Here is a 21,344-nt window from a genome sequence, read left to right as displayed (position 1 = left end):
AAACACAATATTGTGAATGATACTTTGGAAATAAACAGCTGTCAGTTGGTAGAAGGATGACACACTGACTGAACGTTCCCAAGACAAACACATAAACACTCTATGGAAATCAAGTGCAAGATTTTGCAATTTTAGCTTTTAACAGCTAGGCTTGAGCCTTAAGTCAACTAAGAGTCTGCCAGGAATCTCATCAGAGCATTAAATTGCTACTGAAACAAGTTGAGGAAGTATCATAAATCGGCAGTAAAATTTTTTTCCTCCAAAACATTTTTCTGTAGAGAGCAGGACACAAACATTAACATAATTTTACTAGTAAAACCCTCCAAAATAAGCACACTAGAAGTCATGATGGTTTCCTTTTTTTTCCCTATGTTTATCTGAGGAAAAAAGAAAAAAAAATATCTATTTTTAAAGAACTTATTCTACCATGATTATTGTAGGAAGCAGTTAACATTTACACAATTAATTCACTACTAAAATTTCAAGTAAGAGCAGATACTTCTTGAAATATATTTCAGAGCTACTTTTTAAATGGTTGCCACTTAAGGTTTATTTATGCATTTTTAAAAACACAACTCATTTCCAATGACCTTGAGAAATTGTCCATGGCTATAACATGTAACACAGCTCTTCAGCTTTCATCCATGGCAGCATTTCAGCTTAAAGAATTACAATTCAGTAATTCAGGCAATTATTGATTATGAGGTTACAATAAAATTCTACTTTTTAGTATCACCTATTTACTTGTAAGGTGAAGTTAAACTTTAAAGAGCAAATACCTGGTAAGAAAGTAAGTCTTTTCCTATAAGAGGGTTTTTTTATGTTGAGAAGCATATATTAGAAGTATTATTTAATTGCAGACATTCAGTAGCAAAGCAAGTGGTGGGCAATATACAATATACACAAACAATTCAAAATATGAGGCTTTGTAATTATGAAGTAGAGGAAGGTTCAAGAAGAATTCTAACTCACATTAGTCTCAGGATAAGCAGTATCTCTAACATCCAGCTTGTTCAGAGGGAGGAAAGTAACTTCTCCAGGAAGGTTCATTTTGTTAAATTCCATTAGGATCTTTGTACTGACCTCATCAGAATCCACAATGTGATAAAACAACCTAATTAACAAGGCCAACAAATAAAACTTTACTGTGCTAAAAGCACTAACATACTCATATGGGAACAGTAAGCATAGAAGTACCATTAAATAACATATCAATACAAAGGTGCATTGCATTTTTTTCTTCAAGTCTGTGCCTTAGAATAAGCAAGTGGATACACTCTATTCACTTTCATTAAAATGGTATCAGCCAGAAATTTTACATTCCACCCTTGAGTCACAAGAGCAGCTCAACATGCGTACCGTGTCACTGTATACACAGCCTTTTTTGGTTCAGCTGCAAACCTCTGTCCTCCATACCATTTCAATATACAATATTCAGCCCTCTTTGCATGGATTTATATAGTTTGCATCTTATGTCTCTGTACACAACAGAAACAGACACCACATCTATCTCTCTCTGCATGACAGGACTAGCATCAGAGGGATTGAAATAATTGATCTCTTTTGCAAGTTGAACTACAGTTTGCTTGTTACTGCTTTTTCCAAACTATGGGGGGCTGTCCTGGTTTCAGCTGGAATAGTTAATTTTCTTCCTAGTAGCTGGTATAGTGCTGTGTTTTGGCTTTAGTATGAGAAGAATGTTGATAACACACTGATGTTCTAGTTGTTGCTAAGCAGTGTTTATACTAAGTCGAGGACTTTTCAGCTTCTCATACTGCCCTGCCAGCAGAGGCTGGGAGTGCACAAGAAGCTGGGATGGAACACAGCGCAGACAGCTGACCCAAACAAGCCAAAGTGGTTTTCCATACAGTATGACATCATGTGCAGGGGACACCACAGCTCAGGGACTGGCTGGGCATCAGTCAGCAGGTGGTGAGCAATTGTATTGTGCATCAATTGTATATTATCTTATTTTCCCTTCCTTTTCTGTCCCATTAAACTGTCCTTATTTCAACCCACAAGTTTTACCGGTTCACACAGACACGGATGCTTCAGATGAGAGACTGCATTTCAAGTTGTGGTAGCATCCACATTTCTACGTGATAGTTTGCAAGATCATGTCACCTCTGTCCTCCTTCCTGCCCTTATGCCACTATCTACATTTCATTAGAACAAGAATTTGTATTCAATACAATATTCATGTATTGGAATGGGGGACTGATCACACCAAAAGACTATTTAAATTAATTTGAAGTGTCAGATGCTGCAGGAAGTGGTGAATCACCCAACAGGCACTTACTTCTTCTAGAACACACATTAGACGCAGATTCATTAACATTCAATGTCTTTTCAAGTATCTTATAAATAGCAGGTTTTGACAGTTTGGAGACCATCCTCACCCATGACATTTTCTAGTGTAAGTGAAATAATTCTTATTGATTGTTATCAATCAATCAGCATTGCTTACTGTAGAAATCTTCACACTGGAAGATGCCATCCACTTTATTCAATATAGCTCAGCCTCACCACCAATCCTTCTGGTAAAGAGTGTGGGTCTGGAGCCTTTTTTGGGGGTCTTTCTGTGGTTTTGTTTTAGGTGGTTTTTTTTTTTAGACAAGATCAAGAGCAGCTAGGATTAATTTTTAAATAGGCAGAATTCTTCTTAGTTCCTTCTTGAAGAAGTAGCAGTTTGATCATGCTATATAGAAGGCACTTTGACAAAAAAAGCACAAGAGCTCAAGTTCACAAGAGTAACACTTTCATTAGCAACTGGCACCAATAACTAAATTGTTAAGACTGCAGCTGCTTTAACTTAACTCTGAAAAGCACGTAATTACCTGTTCCCTGCAGTAACTTCAACACAGGTGTAGAAAGCTGGTTCACATTCAAAGTTATTCATCACAATGCCATGATAGCCATTTAACACATGCTGGTTTATGCCTTTTCGACGGAAGTGCTCCAACACTTTGTTTATGCTGTCTATACCATTCAAAATGGCCTGTTAAAATATAACTCATTATTGTACTGCAATAAGAACACGTAGAAGTAATATCCATTTTACCTTTAACTTTGTGAAAGTCGTAATCTTTTTCTGCCAAGCTTCTGCTAACTAACCTACAGCTGTAACGGAAGATACCTAAATATTTGAGTCTGCCACTTGTCAGGGTCTTTTTTTTTTTTTTTTTTAAAGGTAAAAAGATATAAGAAGTTTTAAAAGTATTCCATTTCTACCTGGTCTCCTTACCTCTCCTCAATTACCTTGAGCTAACAAAACAAATTTCCAAGTAGTTCTAGAGCTATAAACATTTGAACAATTCAGCTAACAAATATAATTTGTCCATCTTAATTATGACAGTAAGACCATAACCAGAAGAAATAACTGTCATACCTTTCAGATATGGCTATGACTTGTCCTTTAAGAATAAGAAGAAAAGCTTCCACAAGGAATTCTCAAATACAAGGTATCTTACCTTTCCTGTTGCTGCTCTGAGAAGCTGCTGTTTCTTTTCTAAATCCTCCCGCTTTGCAGCAAGAGCTTGTTGTTCTGCATTCTCTTCCCTCCATAGATAACTACAAACCAAAAATAATTAAAATATTTTAAGTGTGAATGAAGTCTGAAGATTTTTTCATTATTATTGTCCTCGAAGGCTGCTAATTTAACAGGAAGGCAAAGTGCAGGAGTTCATACATGGTTACATTTAAAAAAAAATCTACATGCCATGTTAACAACTACACAGTTGGGGTCCTTCACATTTAGATTCAGACATACTTCCATTAATTACTAACTTTCTTTCGCTCTGTAGTTCATCCTTTTTATTCTTCACTTCGTAGTATTTTCTGTCGAGTTCTTCAACACGAGCCTTCACTTCATTAAGATCCTGGTCCAGTTTCTAACACAAAGAAAAGAACAGTATGAAACCACAGCTCTCCATGTTAAAAAGATCTTTTATTCAATACTAAATTACTACTTAAAATTCAGAAACAATTCCTACAAACGCCTTAACCAATTTACAACAAACTGCAAAAGCACTAAGAATAAATACATCTTTGTAAGGGAGCAGTTATCAAGGTGAAGTTATTAAGTAGACTGCAAGGCAGGTACTGAGTTAACCCGTGCATCCGGGTATTACAGTGAAATGGCTAAGTCACAGTAAGAAACTGAATAAAAACAGTAACTATGATACACATAACTATAGGTAATCATGCTCTGAAATAACATTTGTGGTAAGAACTTACATACTAGTCTTGTGTACCATGCCATACTGCTATTAGTCAAGAATCCTAGCCTGCTCTCCAGCAGTACTAGTACTTTACCACAGCTGCTGTCAACAGCATGCTGTTTAAGCCAATGCACAGACACCCTCTCCTTGCTCATTTAAAACTTGCCATTTTCAAAGCAGCTCAAGGCTAGCACTCAGATAATGTTTTCATAGTTACAAGTGTACAGGACTAGCTGTGTTCTCAAAACATAGCCAAGTTTTTCCAACCTAACTTTGCAAGCTCTCCATCACATTCACCCAAGACACCCCCCGCTCTGAACAACAAAAAGCTATAAAACTCTTAGCATAAGCATAAATCAACCTTCCTTAAGGAGCAAAAGAAAACAAAGACATGTTTATAAAAGGAATCAAAGCCCACTGCAAATTTAACCTCTTCAATTCTGTAGAATTCCTATTGAGCAGTACAATACAATTATAGTCAGTGGTAAATTCCATTTCTTTCGTTCACCAACTCAGAGAATCATTACTCTGCAAATGTGGGCCCCACCCAAACAGTATTTTAGCAGAACACCATTGGCTTCATACAACTACATTCCTAGATTTTGTCAGACTGATCCTCGATTTTGGTAGATATATTACACAAAGACCAAGAACACTGTCTATCAGCACATGCAGGGTAGCAGCACTGGCACTGGATGCTCTCCCACTGCAAGCACAGGGGTTTTCACTCCCGTAGCTCCTAGCAAGAGTCATATTTTTGGATCGTACTGCTGTATTTGCAGTGTAAGAGCTGTTTCTAAATGGAAATTAAAATCTAAAAGTTATGCAGATAATACTGAGCCAGATTCGTCTTCTAACATGCATAGGGATGCAAATTCTAACCAGCTGCAATCGTGGTGCAAAGGTGCGGCGCTTGCAGCACAGTTTAAAAGATCCTCTGTTTAGGGAAAATAAGAGAAAAATGAAAACAACCAACGTAGACCTCTATAAAAACATAACAAATTGTTATCTATATGAAAGGGCCATGTTCAACATAGACAAGAGCAAGGCTGATCTAAGTCTGTCGTGGTTTAACCCCAGCCAACAACTAAGCACCATGTAGCTGCTCACTCACTCCCCCCTCCCCCCCAGTGGGACGGGGGAGGAAAATTGGGAGAAGTAAACCTCATGGGTTGAGATAAGAACAGTTTAATAGAACAGAAAAAAAGAAACTAATAATGATAATGACAATTACCATAATTGTCTCTAATAAAGTGACAATAGTAATAATAAAAGGATTAGAATATACAAGTGATGCACAATGCAATTGTTCACCGGTTGATGCCCCGTTAGTCTCCAAGCGGTGATCCCCCCTGCCTCCACTCCCTCCAGTTTATACACTAGATGTGACATCACACAGTATGGAATACCCCTTTGGCCACTTTGGGTCAGCTGTCCTGGCTGTGTCCCCTCCCAACTTCTTGTGTCCCTCCAGCTTTCTGGCTGACTGGGCATCAGAAGCTGAAAAATCCTTGACTTTAGACTAAACATTACTTAGCAACAACTGAAAACATCAGTGTTATCAACATTCTTCACATACTGAACTAAACATAGCACTGTACCAGCTACTAGGAAGACAATTAACTCTATCCCAGCTGAAACCAGGACAAAGTGTCTTCCTGAAAACTCAGGCCAAACACTTTGGGGGAAGTACCAGAAAGTCAACATACAGAGTTAAGTTAGATGCAGTGCTAAAGGCAATTTTGGGTTTATCTACAGATGTTTTCAAGAATACATTTTTGAAAGACCACACCCAACCAGAAAGTCTCATCTTCCTTATAAATAGGCACTAAAGTCTTATTGTCCAAGATTAGATTAATCCTTCTCTCAAAAATACTGAGAAGTAGTAAGATGAACACTTACACTGTACTGTTCCAAATTTTTCTCCTTGTTTGCCTCTGTATCCTCTAAATCCTTGTGTATAGCTGCAATCTGCCGCTTCTTGTCATTGATGGCTTGATCTAAAGACTTCAGTTCTTTCTTTATCCACTTATCCCTTTCTTCTTTGGAAGTAAACTGGCTTCCTCGACCTTGTTTTGCATAAAGATCTGTTCTTTCCTGCGTAGCCTGTGCAAGTCTATTTTGAGAAGGGAAAGACACACTGTATTATAAAGAAATCTTGAATTTAAGAGCAAGCATGAAAAATTACCATAAGAATTTTCAAATGTGTGTCAAACCAGGCTCTAAAATTTAAGCACCAAATCAGTAACAAAAAGAAAAGGATCATGTTATAACCACAAAATCACCCAGAGGACTTCACAAAACAAAAAGTTGACAATAGCCCATAAAAGAGGTTAAGCTTAAAAATTAATTTCACTAGATACTGTTCCCCTCCCCAACAATAAAGGAAGCTTTTTATAGACCGTCTGTAAGTACATATATAGCTTACTCATTCTCAAGCAAGAAATACAACTCTGAGTTAATTGCACATATGGATAGTATTGATAGTATCTTGGGGTTTTTTTAAAATGCTTTGACTCCCCATTATAAAATGCCACAGACCTAGCAATTCCCCTCTCTTCTTTTTCTTTTACACTGTTGAATTTCGGCTCCGTTTCTGCTAATTCTTTCTGCTTCTCCTCAATTTTCTCAAGAAGCTTTTGCCTCTCTTTTAACAGTCTTTTCTGAAAGTCAAACAAAGCAGTATTTAAAGTTAGGTAATATCAGGAACTGTATTACTAGATAACTACACCCTTCTAAAGAATAATTTAGTTGTAACATTGCAAGTTGCCATTGCTTATCTGATACTATGCTGTTTCAACACTTAACAGAAGTTAATTCAGTTCCAGTTGGGACAGCAAAGAGGGATGAAATGAAGAATTGTCAAAAAAGCTAAACTATGCAAGCAAGGAAGGTCTGTATGGGCCAAACAACAAAGTTCGAATTAGTGCTACAAACAAAACCCTCCTTCCCAATACTTGCAGCAATTAAGATCAAGAGAATTATAGGTGCTTGATTTTGCAACATGCAGGATGACAAATAAAGGGTAACACAGCAGTCTATACTTACATCCCCTAGAAGCACACTAAAGACATCAAAAAAACCTAAGATATCTGTCTGGCAAACCTCAGAAAACAACGAAAGGCCACAGTCTAAACCCAAAACTTCAATGTACAGGTATACTATCTTGTGCCAATGCCATTGTAAGTCTTCACCACTGTTACATACCCTTTGTTCACTGTTGCCAGCTAATTCATCCTGCAGGTCTTTAGCCTTCAGCTCTAATTTAGTCCTCTGTTTAATCTGCTCCTGTCTTTCAGCGCTAAGTTGTTCTTTCTCTTCTTTCATTGCCGAAATCTTTGTCTTCAGTTCTCGAACTTGCCGTTCTATTTCCTATGCAAATTTAAGTATGTAGTATCTTAAACACTGCATGCACATTTCAGTGTCTGTCAAAACTCCTAAGATCGTTATTATGTAATCACAATACACTAAAAGTGTGAACAACTTCTCCCATTTCCAAACAGGATGAAAACATAAAATAGAATTTAATACTGTTTTACAACATCCCCCTCCTCCACCCCCCAAAAAAACCCCAACCCATAAAGCAAAACACACGTCCAGAGAGCCCTTGTTAAAAGTATTACCTCCATTTTATCTCTAGCATCTTGCTGTGCATCTCTCAGCTGCCTGGATTTCTCTCCACTTGTCTCCCGTTTGGCAGAAAGCTGTACGGAAATATCATGAATAGCTTAAGTAGCAAGATTCTGTTGTAGTAGTAGCTCCAGAAAGAAAACAATTTGTTATATTAGTGAAGAACATTGACAGGATTCTATCAAGGAATGCAAGGAGATGTTGTCAAAAAGCAAATCAACGGCTCATGTTACATTTTGCATTAGCCAAGATATTTTACCTCATCAAGCTTAGCTCGGGTTTCATTAAGCTCCTGATTATAAATGGTGTATTCTAACGCTCTCCTCATTTTATCCCATTTCTGGTACTGAGCCAGCTCTTCTTTCTCCTCTTCTAGAGTATGCAGTCGCTCCTCAATGTATTTCAACAACTCATTGATCTTCTCTCGCTTGCCCTCTTTAGAAAAGATGCAAGACTGAAGTTCAGTTAAACGCCAATACATTCCCACACCTTTAAAGCTACCGAATCTCCTCCAGTGATTAACTATTTGTCAATAGTTATGAAATGTTAAAAGAACCCATGTCCAGAAGTTCCCCCCCAAAACATCCTAACAGCAGAACTGCTGATATTAGTTATGTAATGCAACACAAGCATGTACTCTTTTGACTCACACACTTAAAATAATTATAGACTATACTACCACTTTAGTGTTTGCATAGCAGTAGGTATCCCGATTTTTTGATCACTGCCAGCTGACATTACTCGTGTTTTGAACAGTACAAATATCCCTATTAACCTAGGTAAAAAGTTTTATTACTAAAAGCACACATGAAATGACTTATTAAAACTTTTGAGAAATTTAAAATTCAAGGAGGAGATATGACATGCTCTGTACTATTTAACATACCACAAATAAAATCTATCTAGCGATTAGCTCTACTGAAAAAGCCATAAACCTTTAGGGTTAACAGAATTATTGTGGTGTAAAACATTCATTTCTTAAAACTATTTTTACCTGTTTCTTTCATTAGTGAAATACTCTCTTCTTTACGTTCATCGTACACTCTGGTACCAGCTACTTCTCTTAGTAACTTCAGTCTTTGAGAGTCAGGAGCTGTGGCCATCTGGTTGATCTGAAAATTCAAGATCTGATTTCAATAGCCTGCTCTGGAAGTATGGCTAACCACAACAGATCAAAGATTGCACTTTTTTTGCTTGCATGAGGTTTTGGCAGGAAGATTCAGATACCTAGTATATACCATACTGCTTTCCTTTTGAGACAATTACTTTAGGATGGCAAGTATTCTGCTTGTAATGAATTTTATTGGTTTTCAAATGCTACCAGTTATTGCCAAAACTCAAGATACTAGTATTACATAAACTGAAGAAATCATTACCCGCTCAAAATTATGTTTAGAGAAACTCAAGCTTGGGCTTTTAAGTCCTGGTGCTAAACCAAATAATTTAAACGCCTCCATAAAACCACACCAAAATGTAGGGGTTATAAATCTTAGAATAATTCAGGTGATGAGACACTCATTAATCCAACATTAAATCAGTCATACAATTAAACCCAATGTAAAACTCACTTTCCTTCAATAGAATTTCAGTGGTTGCATCCTTTTGTAAGAAGTAACTGTTTCTAATTTGTATTATATTAAAACCAGTATGTGTATTTTGGCTGTGTCATGTGCACCAATCCCCACTGTAAAACACAACTGACTTTCCAGCTGAAGTTGTTTCTTCCAAATAGACACCTTCAGCTGGATAGGAAAATTTATCTTGAGAAACATTTGAGAGACTGCACTGCTGGGTCATTACTTCTGTCATCAAGTGCTCCTCAAGTCTCCTGCATTCCTCTTTCAGGTATGCCTTTCAGTAATCTTTCAGAGCTGACTGTTCCCAGTATCCCCACACTGTGAGCCATTACAAGTAATCTGTCCTTTGACTCCAGATCTGAGTGTTCTTTGAAAGCTCTGGTATGCATGCTTGGGTCTTGAAGATGAGTTAATACAGGCCATTCTGTGTGAGCCCCTTCCCGGCTCTGTGTTCACTTTTGGTGCTTCCACGTTTCCATTCATCCTCCATTGACAGTGTTTTTAGCCTCTTAAAATCCTCTACAATTACTTTACTGCCTCATCTTAAGGCCCTGAAATCTATAAATTTACACTGAAATAGTCACAGGAATCAAGTTTGCTTTGTATTTAAGTATACAGAAAAGTACGTGATTGCAAAGATTACCATGAAAATTCAGAAAACTTCTGAATATCAACATTACAGATATTAAAACTTTTTTCCTAACATCAACATATACTACTAAAACAGTAGTATTTGCAAAGCAGCATCTACAAGAACTGATTAAAAGTAAAAGGGATTTAGGTTTTGGTTTACTTCTGCAATAATTGAACTAAGTTTGGCATCCAGGAAACACAATACTCTTGATAGTGATTTCTTCCGCTCTGTGAAAAAGAACCTTACCTTTCCTTGTTTGACGATATAGTAGGGATTACTGCGAGAAAATCCAGCACTTTCAAGAAGATTCATTACATCATTTTTCCTGAAATGTTATTGTGACTCTATTAAAAACACTTACAGTAAAAATGTCAGCTGTAAAAATTCAGCAAAGTATCACAACTATGCAACACATACTATAGTCACTGTGTGCAATGCATGCTTTTTAAAGAAGCTTCTTTATTTAATAATAGCTAATTCTAAAATGAAATAAGAGAATAAAAATGGAAAATAAATAAAATACTATAATGTTGGAAAGAGGTTAAGAAAGAAGCACCTTGAAGTGAAGAGGAGGCAAATACAGGTAAAGATATCACAAGGAAGGATATGAAACAACCTAAAGTCTGGTAACTCTTCTATTTAAAAAAGCCCTGAAAGAAATACTATATAAGCAGTTAATCATCACATTAATGAATGGGTTAAGCTGTAAATTCAAAGTCTACTGCCTATTGCACAAGGACTGATGTTCTTGCTGTCAAACTACTGGTACTCAGTATTACAGACCTGAATTTATTTCAGGCTAGAGATGCAAGTGTTTGGTTTGACTAGAGAATTTTACAGAAATACTACTAGTCTCATTCAGCTAAGGAAAAGAAGTACCTACGTCACCATTTTCTTGTCTAAGAAATACTGGTCCTTCTTGGCTCCAATGACTCTGCGAAGTGAGACTTCCTCCTTATCAATCTTAAGAAAACAAAACCCAGTAAATTTAACTGTTTGCAGTAGGTATGTATAACTAATCCAGAATTATTATGGCACTTTTTACCAGAACTGACTCAAAAGCAGTTACTGTACTGAAGACTTCTACAATACTGAGATTACTAGAGTCTGAAATGATCATCTATTTCTGAAGTAGTATATTCAACTTACCGGTAACCTATTGTCCGAATTGTCAAAAATAATTTCCACAAATGCTGAAATAACACGAGGACCTGTACCTTCCTAAGAAAGGAGATATTTTGGTTAGATAATTCCCACCTTAGAAGGATTTTGAGCTCATTCATCTCCCCTTTTCCCTGACAATCCCACTTCCCATTTCCTTCCAAGGATTTGAGAGTCAAGAGCATCTATGTAAGATCCACTACATATATTTTTATTTCTGAAAATCTTGGATACACATTCACCGGTGTGCATTATCAGCATAATATACTGCTTTGTAATAAATTCCATTTTGCCAAAGGGAAACAAAAAATGTTTAAGGATGCTTTCAAAATAATTGGCTTAAAATATCCACAGTCCAGCAGTTTAGCATTTTTTTAGTAACATTCAAATGCATTAGCTTATTCTTTAGTCTTGTTATACACCTTTACTTACATGCAACAAAGCCAGCCTCTGCTCTGGGCGAAGATGACTAAACTCATCACTGAGTACAAACTGAATTGCTGTAATAAAATAATAAAGAAACAGAAGATTTATTCTTTCCTTTACAGAGATATGCAGCAGTTTCTTTAACTCAAAACATACTGTTTTACGGTTGTATAGTACAGTCACACCATTGCTAGTATCTTACAATGTTTCCTCATTAAAAATCTTAATCTGCTGGATCTTTATCACTCAGGCTGCTGTACACTACAATTTCTCTGAAGAAGTCTCACTGTCACGACCTTACTAGTTCACTGCATAAGCATTAACAATGCTGCACAAGCAGGGATTCACGAGCTTTCCTCTACAAATAGTTAGCACACAGGCTAGGTTAAAAATATTGCTAAAATACTTAACGCTTGACAACTTATTAAATCCACCATCACAAAGGCCACTAACACCTCTGACTAGCATCTTTGCTCCTCCATTGATGCTCCCACCCCACAAAATCCCCCTCATAACCAACCATACCTTAAAAGGCTGTATAAGCTGTGCCATACTGCTATGGAACCAGCTTAGAATTCAGCCACTAAGAACGTGTTGTGGTTTAACCCCAGCCAGCAAGTAAGCACCACGCAGCTGCTCGCTCGCTCTCTTTCCCCCCACCCAGTGGAATGAGGGAAGAGAACCAGGGGGTGGAAAAGTAAAACTTGTGGGTTGAGGTAAGAACAGTTTAATAGAACAAAAAGGAAGACAATAACAATAACAATAATAGAAAGACAATAATAATAATGGAAGAATTGGGATATACAAAACAAGTGATGCACAATGCAATTGCTCACCACCTGCTGACTGATGTCCAGTTAGTTCCCAAGCAGCAATTCCCCCCAGCCCCAGTCCCCCCAGTTTATATACTAGAGATGTCATCACATGGTATGGGATACTCCGTTGGCCAGTTTGGGCCAGCTGTCCTGGCTGTGTCCCCTCCCAACTTCTTGTGTCTCTCCAGCCTTCTTGCTGGCTGGGCATGAGAAGCTGAAAAATCCTTGACTTAATCTAAACACTTCTTAGCAACAACTGAAAACATCAGTGTTACAACACTCTTCTCATACTAAATCCAAAACATAACACTATATCAGCTACTAGAAAGAAAACTAACTCTATCCCAGCCAAAACCAGGACAGAACGTCTAAAGCAACTGCAAATATCACAAGCAGCTTTCGAGGTGGGTGACTTTTAGAATTGGTTTCCTCCTGTAAATACTTTTTTTGCCATTTAAAAAGTCTTAGAAGGCCCTCAGTAAGAGAAGTGGAACACTAGGGAAAAAGCTGAAGGTAAGTACTGAACAAGTGCACCGAGATCTGCCTTTCATCATTGTCAAGTAATTACCAATCTCCACTCCTTGCTGAGGAGGAACATTTGATAAACCAACTTCTGGCAAAAACAAAGAAACCTGGTATCATCAGCATCCTCATGCTACTATATTAAGAAATCCAAGCTTACCATAAAAAAAGTTGCTTTTTCCAGATCCGTTTCTTCCCACTGAAAATTAAAACACAAAGTTTTAATTCAAGTTCCCATAGGTTAACATTGCAATGTACATTAAATGTTGCATATAAACATTTAAGAACAGAACCCAAATTTAACACAGCCAAACAAAATCTCAAGGGAATGAGGCAAACTTAGTAGATGGATCACTCAGTCATTGTCCCGAGAACAACAGAGCAGTCCTTTCCCCACTCAAATACATTACAATGACTTACAAACTCAAACACTATTCCACAATGATAATAATGGTTAAACCAATCCTATTTATTCCCATCCTTTTCTTTTTAATACTGATCTCCTGGTGGGATAAGAACAGTAGACCTAAATCCAATTCTTCTGCTCCCAGCATCTATTTTTTATATTTAACCAAAGGAAATCACCTGCCTGTACATTCAGGTTGACCAGGTAGACTATGAACTTCTTAATACTCCACTTGCTAATTCAGCAATGTTTTGTTTTAAAAAGACTGGAAGAAGTACTATTTCTATTTAAAAAATAAAGGTATAAGAACACTACACTATGCTGACACGCAGTAATCTCAAGTGTTTATTCCGACGTGTTTCAGCAAGGCTCAGTGTCTTACCTTTAAGATCAGCACCTACTGTATTAATTTTGAAACTGCTTGTCTTCCAGCAGCAGTGAGCATCCCAGGCTTTTCATCCCTTCCTGCCTACATACACTCCAGATTCACCTCATTCCCAAAACTACTTGGGATTGCTATGCGGTCTTTAAGCAAGTCAAAAAATACTGAAGCCGGACTTTTTTTTCCCTTTAAAAACACTAATAGCTGGATAAAGTTTTAGCTCCCACTGAAGTAACATTACATAATAAGACATGTTATTTAAGTCATATGCACTGTTTTTCCAGTCTCAGAGTAAATCCTGCCTACTAAGTTTTTATGTCCAAAACTGACTGTTTTCTGTTGGGTCAGCAGTCTCAAAGTTGCTGCACAATCACCAAAATCAATGCAAATGAAAAAGCATGACCAGGCATCCATGGGGAAAAAATAGGAAGAGGCGTGGCAATGGTGGACAACAACATGTTGCTAGATTAGGTTAGGTTGTTACTTATGAAACTACACTTTTAAACTTATATTATACTTTCCACATTCCAGAAATTCATTCCTCCAAAGCAGGAAGAAAGAGGATCTTCTCTGCAGCAGTTTATAGTAGCTAGCGTGCTTACTTATCAAAAATGATCACAGCTGCACACACACACACAAAAAAAATCCAAATTCTCTGCTACTGCTCCTGCAAGGACAGCCTTTAAAGGGGGTCGAGTTGATACAGAGATCTGCACATATGAAGGAGTTTACAGACCTCAGTTTCTGAGGACTCAGACATACTATTGTCACAGTAAAATTGAACGTTAGTATTACTTTGCTGTAAGTGGAATACGCCTCGTGATATGTTACAGACAACTGTAAAGAAGTTTCCAAAACAGAAAATATAGTCAAACGTAGGCAGAATATAAAGGACTCTAACGTGAGCATCATCCGAAATAACAGCGCAACTCCAGTTAGCGTTAGAAGACAAATATCAGAACTTACCAATGACGTTGTGTTTTGAGCTGAATGGGTCCACAATAGTTTGGTCCCTGTAACTTCGAAAGCCCTGAATGATTACCTAATGAGAAGAGCGAGTTATTTTAATAAAGTTCTCTCTGTTCTTAAGCACTTTTTGAACTATAAGTTTTTACAGAATATTTACATCAATTATAACATACTCGATTTCCCCCGCCCTTCCCACACACACTTCAACCTTCCAGCTCAAGATCAGCAACTTACATCATAAAACTTGCGCCTCACCTAAGCATCACTTTAGGGATAGATTTTTCTCCCCACAGCACAAGAGATGCTGGTACTTATCTAAGCCAAAGCACAGTCAACAAGAGAGTTTGAGAGTCTTTTTGTAACAAATTACGCAAAAATATGTATTTGCATCAAATATTACATACAGAAAACCTCAATATAACAAGCACTTACCCTAGTAGGGCCAAATTTATATTTAATTTTTATAATGCAATCCACATACAGCATAAGAACTCTATTTGCAAATTTTCCAAGTAGAGCAATGGCAGACTGCAAAAACTCTACTAGACTCTACTTATTTTACATGGAATACAGTCTTATTTTGTTTTACTGGGCAACCTAATGGAAAAGTAAAAGCAGCAAGCTCTCTTGGTTCTAGTGAATTCACTTCCTAAATAGACAAATACAAACCTACACAATTAACTTCAGGAGCTACACAGCAAACAGTCATCTAGAAGCAGCATGTCAAACTTCAACCATTCAATTTTAGTAGTGATTTTAGGTTTGCCAGGCCAAGTAACATACAAGCTACACAGTGACAATATCCTAATACTTCAGTTCTGCATAGCAGCAAAATTGATCCAACTTGCAGGACGCACATTACAGCATTAAGCAACCTTTTCCAAAGATTAAAGCTGTACTGAAAGACTATACAGCAACTTTGCTCTGCTCAGTAAGATATCAGAAAGACAGCAGACACCTGAAAAGTTTTGATGTTTGCAGATCTTTCAACAAGAACACTTACAGAAGAACTAAAGTTGACGTTTAATCATTACATCCTTCCCACAGTTCTTCCCCAACAAAAGCAAGGTATTGTTAAAATAATGCCAATGTTTCACCATGATAGCTATCATAAACTAAGAATCACTTGTTAGGAAGACAGCAAAACATCTTACAAGATATTTCTCAATATTATTACTGTGTAAGTTTAGAATGTGAAATTATTTAGACTTTGGTTTGTTTGTCAGGTCCATGGTCCCATCACCATTTTCTATTTTTCTGAACATGTCATCCCTTCTCTCACATCTTCAAGTATTAAAATAGCCCACATTCCAGAAGACTGGCATAATACTTGGTATCCAAGAAGCACATACAAAACTTCAGTGAAAAGCCTAGAAGTAGTACTGTAAACATCAAAGCAAGCCTTTCCCCTACTACAAAAGCCTACATTAACTGTACACCTGAGCAACTCAAGAAACAATTACTTTCAGAACCACATCCATGTTCTTTAATGTTCTGGTAGGGCGTTACACAAACGGTGTAACTTACTTTGGCAGTAATAACAAGCTCTGCCTCAGTACCAAATCAGCTTTCAAAGGAAAAAGAGGAACAGCAGATCTTACTCGGGTCTTGCCACCAACTCTAGGCCACAGCAACTACATTCACTCACTCTGATTTTGAAAAATAAATAATTAAAAAAAAAAAACCCCAACTTTTGGCAAACAATGCTGCTTCCCAATTCACCAGATTTCAAGAAAAAAGTGGGAAAAAAATTTGATCTCCAGTATTTTCAGTTTACCTATAATATTCTAAAAACATCCAGATTTTATGGCTGGAATAAATCATCTGCTTTATTCTCGTAAAAACCTGAAAGCCTCTACAAAAAGATAAAAACAACCAATCATTATTTCTTGGATATTATTACAGAAGCACAAACTTTTACCACCCACATACTCAGGCACCACAAGAGTATGATACAGGCAGACTCTAAACACCATTTTCCACCCCTCTCAAAGTTTTTTTCTAGATTGCTTCTCACTTCATCCATCCTACATATTCTGAAACCTCATAACTTCTTTATTGCCTTGTATAGCCTCGGATGAAGACTTAAATAATTTCAATCTTCGAACTCCAGGAATGATTTCTGGGAAGCAACAAAATAAGAGATATTGATGGAACTAAATTCAGTCTGATCTGTTTTCTTCTCATGTTCACACCTTGTTATCCTCTATTCTATAGCTCCTAGAACAGTATTGGTTATTGACCACCTAAGTTTCTTTTTTTCCAGATGAAACTCATTTCCCCTGTTCTGACTTAATTTGGACTTCTTACTCTCTGATTCTATACATCTTCACTACTGTTTACTTCTGTGCAATTCAAATCTGGAAAACAAGAATTCTTATGCAAAGACTTTAAAAGCAATGTGTGCACCTGCAAAGATAAGAGTAATTTACTAAAACATGATCCAAAGGCATATGAAACACTCCCTAGTCAGCCAATTGATGAAAACCCGATTTCTATGTAGAACATGCACTTTCAAACATGAAGAAGTGAATAAAGATACCCATAGGGTGTCAGAAAGCCAAGTCAATTTTGAGTCCACCGAGAAATGAGAATCCTAGTAGGCTTTGTATGAACATGCGTTGGCAGTGGTACGAAAGCAGCCATAAAAATTCAGCCATACTACGCAATATACTGTGCAATACGACTGCAGGGATATACTACATAAGTAACACTGATGATCGCCTCAATCTTAAAAGCTGTTTGGAAAAAGTCCATACAAGGAACTTCTTTTTAACTGAACGTTAGCTGTAGAATGTTTGTCAGGGATGAAGTATAACAGGTTAAATGGTCCATGCCCCGGAGCCTAAAGCATCATCCCAATACAAACAGTAGGTGTTGTTTCTCCCGGGGGAAGGGGGACACAGAACCAGTTTCAACTGAAACCCCAAATACAATCACATTTCCTCGCTAAAACCACATACAGTTTGAAAAAAAAAAAAAAGTAAAAAAGAAGGGAACCCACAACTTCAACAGCTGAAAGATGCCGCCTGACAGCTGAGGAGAGCCCTTTGTTTGTGTACGAGCCCCGCGTGGGTACGAGCCTCTAGGCCTTGGGTCGCCCGCCGCCTGGAGGGCCGGGACACCAGGGCTGCCCCGTCCAAAGGGTCCCCACAGAGCCCGCGAGCAAGTCCTAGCTCCAAGAGGGCCTCCCCTCAACGCCACTTCACACCTGCAATGAATGAAACCAGCCACAGGAACAGGGGGAGGAAAGACACCCGCCACCCTACACGGCGGACTTGCTCCGTGGCTGAACCGGGGACGCTCCCCCTCAGCAAGGACGGCCGTCTCCCCCGCGGAACAGCAGCGAACCAAGCAAAGGCCTTTGGATCTGCCACCAGCCAGCGGGCCTCTTGCTGCGCGCCGGGACCTGGCTCTGCCGCTCGCCCACAGATTGAAGACCCCGTCGGCGCCGGGGTGGGGCAGGGCAGAGCAGGCCGGGCCAAACCGACCCAGCCAGGCCCAGGCCGCACCGCACAAGGCGGGCGGCTTGGACCCCGCCGGCTTACCTGCTTGATGTACATGTCTGCGAAGGATGGGGGAGGCGCCCCTCTCGGTGCCTCCTGCCGTCTCTCAGCCCGCCCTCACTGACTCTTCGCGGTACGAGCGCTCGGCGCGACCCCGGGTCTCCGTAACCGCCGCCGCCTCCTCCCGCCCCTTCAGCCACCACAGACCTCCCAGCACAGCGCCCCGCTCACCCCTCACGCAAACAAAATGGCGGCGGAGCCTCCCCATCCCTACCCGGCGCGAACCACTCAGCACCCGATAGAGGGGGAGGTGAGGAGCACGGAACGCGCCACTGTTCCGCCGGAGAAGGGACGCCGCAAGGGACAAGAGGGAGTCCCCTTTCTTCCGGCTTCTAAAGTGCCTGCCTGCCCTTTTTAAAGGTGCTCTGAAGCGGAGAAGGCGTGAGACACTGCATCCCCTCGCAGTAAGGGTCCCCCCAGAGAGTTGGGAAAAGTGGTTTCTCCCCCTGAGGGGCGGGTTGGGCGCCAAAGGCAAGTGTGAGCCGAGCGGGGGACAGTGGCGGGGCGGGAGGGGGCGCGGCGCGGCGCGCCTGCAGGGGGCGCTGCCGGGCCGGGGGCCGGGACAGGGGACACGGGACAGGGGACACGGGACACGGGACACGGGACACGGCGGAGGTTTGACCCCAGGGAGAAGAGCGCTGTACACCTTCCCCAGTCCTCTCCCGAGGTGGAAGGGCAGTAAAAGTGTGCACCCCGAATGTAAAATAAAACCTTCATCTTAAATCCTGTCTTCTTTTGGAGGATCTCAAAAAAAAAAAAAAAAAAAAGAAAAAAATCTATTAAAAAAAAAAGATGAATTAGAGGCGTTAGGGCCTGCGGCTGGGCCTCAGCGTGCCCCCTCACCCCCAGTGCACTGCTTTGCCTAGCCATCCCACCAGGCTGGAGGCTCCCAGTGTAGGGCCGTGCGGCGTGGATTACAGTCCCTTCTCCAATTTTTGCTTATTTACATCTGGTTTTGCTCTTTGTTCCCACTATGCTGACTCCAGTCCTTCCAGTGAGACAACACGAAGCCGCGTGGGACAGGGCCGAGCAGCCTCCAGGTGCGAGGTGCCGCGACGCAGGGCCTGGGCACCCTGGCAGGCCTCAGCGCCTCAGAGCCCAGCTCTGCGTCCACCACGAAAAGCCAAATGCGTGCCCGGGGCGAGCTAAGTAACAGGAATGGTGCAAAATGTTCCCAGGAAAACAGAAAGATTAGCTTGAGTCTGTACCCACTCCTTCATCTCCCAGAGAGCCACTATTCAGCTCCCCGAAGGAGATGTCAAGCTGTCAAACACACAAAATGAGCAAAATTTTCTTCTAATCTCTTTCAGTTACAGAAATTTCAGGTGTTATTGTGACAACGGTAGAGCCACGACGCCTCAGAGAGAGCGCAATTTTCCATTTGACAGTGCTCCTTCAAAAATGCAGCCGTAGCCAAGATTTCTACACACGCAATAGAATTCTTGTACTGATCCTCTTAACACTAATAAAAATAGATTTAAACAGAACGGTCTAGTCTCCTAGAATAATAGATGGATGAATTACGTTCCTTGCTTAAAGGGAAAATCTCCCTAGTCCCAACCATTCTTAACTGCCATGTAAGGAAATTATTTTACTACAGGCCCATCAGGAGGCTATTGTAACAGCTATCACCTGCACCTTTAAAGAAATAGTTCATTGTTTCTTCAGAAAGCACAGTGCTTAAGAAACTAAAGCATATAAAGATTGTGCCAAAACCAAATTCAGAATGAAAATTTCCTGCCTGACTGTTCTGCATTTACTTTTAAATAGCTCAGTTCAGTGGAACTTGGGGGAAAAAGTATTTCCTCCATTTGCATTTTCGGAATCCCTTTCATTTTAGGATTTCAGGAAGTTTTAAACCCTTAAATGAGTCTCACAACATCTTTCTGGGACTGGCTTGTATAATGGAATTTACTCTTCACTTTTTCTGGGGCAAAGTGAATTACAGATGCCAGTACTTCAGATCCCAGCTACCTGGCCTGTCCAAGGGGAGTCACTGGCATGGGGGAGAAGAGAGTTTAGAAAAGAAAGGGAAGTCGAATTCCCCACTTTTCCTTACAATACACTTAACCAATCCTATACCTGGTTAAAAGAGTTATTTACATCTATTTTTGTGTTAATATTTGCATGTAAATAAATTGCACAGATTTACACATTCTAAATAAACTTATAATTTGCAAAATCACCCCATGATGCACTCAGGCAGGAGAAAACAGCAATATGTTTTATGCATTTGAGACTGTTGACTGGCACCACACAGCAGGCAGTGCAGTCTGACCTCTGCTGAAACACGTCAGTGAAGGTTTTGTCCCAGCAAATGGCTGGGATATCTCCTCACTAACAGCCTTCTCTTGCTAAAATCCACCGGTGGAAAGACCACCCTCTGTTACTCATCCCTCTTTCTCAGGGCAGTAACAGGCCTAGAAATGTTTTTAAATTGACAGGGTTTAAAGTTTGTTCCTCTTTGTCTTCCGCTTTTAGTGGTACAGGATGCCTTGTATCATGTTTTTGAGCTTTCCTTTGTAGTTCAGAAACTTATTTTCACTTAATCATAGACTCCCAGAGAAAGGATTTAATCTTCCTCCCCTAAAGAAGGGGTTCAGAGTCACCAGGGTTGCCATCAGCTTAGGAGAATTTTGCCTTTTCTCTTGACGGCTGCACTGACGTTATTGTGCCTGGATGCACCAGGTCCTCTTGAAAACCCTGCCTTAAGTCAAAGCTCTAAGAGCAGAGATCCCACAACCTGCTGGTCCACATCTGGTGCCCCAGACAGCTTGCTGTTGTTGAGGTGTACCAAGAAGTGCATCACCCTCTGTATTATGAACAGGCACAAATAAGGACCTAGGATCTTTTTTTAACCCCAGGTGTTCATTCCCTCTTGAGGACTTTGGATATACAGCACACTCCTGCAGTTTGGAGATGACTTACGTGTGTGTACAGATGTGCACAGACACCAGGTTATATTTATTCATAGGAATAAAATCTCACTGATATTTCATCAACAAACGCTCCCACCAGTGTGACGTGCTTGCAAAA

The 21,344-nt window shown here is 39.7% G+C and overlaps 1 protein-coding gene across 1 annotated transcript in view; it reads right to left on the bottom strand.

Annotated features, from left to right (window-relative positions):
* SMC3 (structural maintenance of chromosomes 3) overlaps nt 1-18,537 on the bottom strand; it is a 28,295-nt gene extending 9,758 nt beyond the window's left edge. Inside the window, exons 1-17 of the mRNA XM_069796951.1 lie at nt 18,291-18,537; nt 14,740-14,815; nt 13,146-13,184; nt 11,655-11,722; nt 11,211-11,282; nt 10,945-11,024; nt 10,308-10,386; nt 8,845-8,962; nt 8,110-8,285; nt 7,844-7,924; nt 7,428-7,592; nt 6,762-6,883; nt 6,123-6,336; nt 3,787-3,890; nt 3,471-3,570; nt 2,838-2,998; nt 973-1,114 (exon numbers count right to left, since the gene is read on the bottom strand). Coding sequence (XP_069653052.1) covers nt 973-1,114; nt 2,838-2,998; nt 3,471-3,570; nt 3,787-3,890; nt 6,123-6,336; nt 6,762-6,883; nt 7,428-7,592; nt 7,844-7,924; nt 8,110-8,285; nt 8,845-8,962; nt 10,308-10,386; nt 10,945-11,024; nt 11,211-11,282; nt 11,655-11,722; nt 13,146-13,184; nt 14,740-14,815; nt 18,291-18,305 — 1,812 coding nt within the window. The 5' untranslated portion in view covers nt 18,306-18,537. The remainder of the gene's footprint in view (nt 1-972; nt 1,115-2,837; nt 2,999-3,470; nt 3,571-3,786; nt 3,891-6,122; nt 6,337-6,761; nt 6,884-7,427; nt 7,593-7,843; nt 7,925-8,109; nt 8,286-8,844; nt 8,963-10,307; nt 10,387-10,944; nt 11,025-11,210; nt 11,283-11,654; nt 11,723-13,145; nt 13,185-14,739; nt 14,816-18,290) is intronic.
* Between the last annotated feature and the right edge of the window lie 2,807 nt (nt 18,538-21,344).

This window comes from Haliaeetus albicilla, chromosome 11 (genome assembly GCF_947461875.1).
Source record: "Haliaeetus albicilla chromosome 11, bHalAlb1.1, whole genome shotgun sequence".
Lineage (NCBI taxonomy): Eukaryota > Metazoa > Chordata > Aves > Accipitriformes > Accipitridae > Haliaeetus > Haliaeetus albicilla.
This window is presented reverse-complemented; position numbering and strand designations above follow the sequence as displayed.